Below are 1,674 nucleotides of genomic sequence, written 5' to 3'. Positions count from 1 at the left end.
CCATATTTGACCCAACATTGGGTTGAAACAACCCAGCATTTTTCAAAATCTGAGTTAGAAATTAGAGTGGTCTTTAGATGAACATTTTGTATGTTGATATAAAATACTGTTCCATCAATATAACACTGGTTGAATAGCAGCGTTTTACAGATTTTTTTTGCCTGTCAAAATCTTGTGTGTGATTGGTGTTTTAAAATATTAAAAAATCTCTAATCTGCCTCATCAGATCACCCAATGTTTGGCCCTCGCTCCATAGGACCCAGGATGGGACCAGAGGTTGATTTCCCCCCAGCCTTTCCAAATAAAGGCAACCTGGAAGATATCTGTCAGTTCAGTAAAACTCCGGTCCGGTACCCTAAGGACATGTTTCCTCAGGATGGCTTTGGCCATGAGTATCGACAGGCTGATGCTATCAATAAACTCCAGTCCTGGTACGGTGTCTGCTGTGGCATTTATGGAACACAGGAAGAGCAAATCTGTTGTGCTGAACAAGCGGTGAGAGTCTTGACATTGTTATACTTTCTAATGATAGGCTTCTAGCTTTCACAAGACAATATTCAGAGGACATTCTATCTAAGCTCATATGTACCTCTGGTTCTTCTGTTGTAGTATAAATTGAGAACTGATACTTTAGTTTTAGTGTATGAATTCCATGCCACCAAACTAAATGGAAGCAGCAACAAATTAAATAGGGTGCTGCAGTGATGACATATTTTTGTAGGCCAACTTGGAAGTTAGCATCACCCTTGTTCTCTCAACAAAAACCCAATGGGATTTTTTGTTTCATTGACTTTTGGATTATTGCAGAAAATAAGTTCTGGCACTAACAAAAGTATATAATTCTTACTTTAAGCTTCTCTCTTTCAGTCTTTACTTAAAAAAAAAAGTCCATGAAAGTTTGAGTTAGAATAGTTTGCAAGAGCATGAGCATATAAACATAATGAGGTTGTAAAAGCAGACTAGTGGGTAGATGAGTTTAACTTTTTGTATGATGGCATTTAATGTCCACAGCAACCTCTGTAGTCCCATTTAGCCAATAGTGTTTTTCAGTACAAGTAAAAGCTTTAACAAAATCAAAAGGAGGAATTACTCTGATGTATTTTATGTTGAGAAGTGATACTTTAGTTTTTTTTAAATTGAGAAGAAAGCATGAAAATTTCTTTAGCTTGTGGTAAGCACAAGCTTGTTTTATTTCAGCCCATTGACTTCAAGACAATGGAACCTGAAGTGCTAAATGCTAACTTGTTTCTAGTGCTAACATGTCATCCCTGAAGCACTCTATTGCCTGTTTCCAAACAGGTTTCCCAAACATGCCTGTCATTTGTAGATCCAGCACCAAATTTCTTTCAAACTTTACCAGTGTTGCCCTTCTCAAACAACCAGCAATGTTTTAGCGCCACAGAGTCACAGTGTTGGTTTACACTCACATCTGGTTTAAATAATCCAGTTCTTAACCGCTTTTAGATTCTTCACATTACTAAAGCAGAGACTGCAGATCTAGGCCAGTAGCCCCTCACTGCAGAGCACACGATCCGGGGGGGGGGCGTGGTTGGATCCACATCTAGGGGGTGGAGACTGGTAGGTTTAAGGGTGGAGATGGGTGGGTTTAGGTAGCAGGGGGTGGAGACAGGTAGGTTAGGTATATGTAAGGTGGGAGGAGTTGGATCTGGATCC

The 1,674-nt window shown here is 39.6% G+C and overlaps 1 protein-coding gene across 1 annotated transcript in view; it reads left to right on the top strand.

The window, feature by feature from the left end:
* The window catches only part of LOC107564870 (extracellular matrix protein 1-like), a 6,715-nt gene that overhangs the window by 647 nt on the left and 4,394 nt on the right, over positions 1–1,674 (top strand). The window contains exon 4 of the mRNA XM_016250046.1: positions 227–495. Within this exon, the coding sequence (XP_016105532.1) occupies positions 227–495 (269 nt within the window). The remainder of the gene's footprint in view (positions 1–226; positions 496–1,674) is intronic.

This window comes from Sinocyclocheilus grahami, unplaced genomic scaffold, assembly GCF_001515645.1.
Source record: "Sinocyclocheilus grahami isolate Dianchi unplaced genomic scaffold, SAMN03320097.WGS_v1.1 scaffold967.1, whole genome shotgun sequence".
Taxonomy (NCBI): Eukaryota; Metazoa; Chordata; class Actinopteri; order Cypriniformes; family Cyprinidae; genus Sinocyclocheilus; species Sinocyclocheilus grahami.
This window is presented reverse-complemented; position numbering and strand designations above follow the sequence as displayed.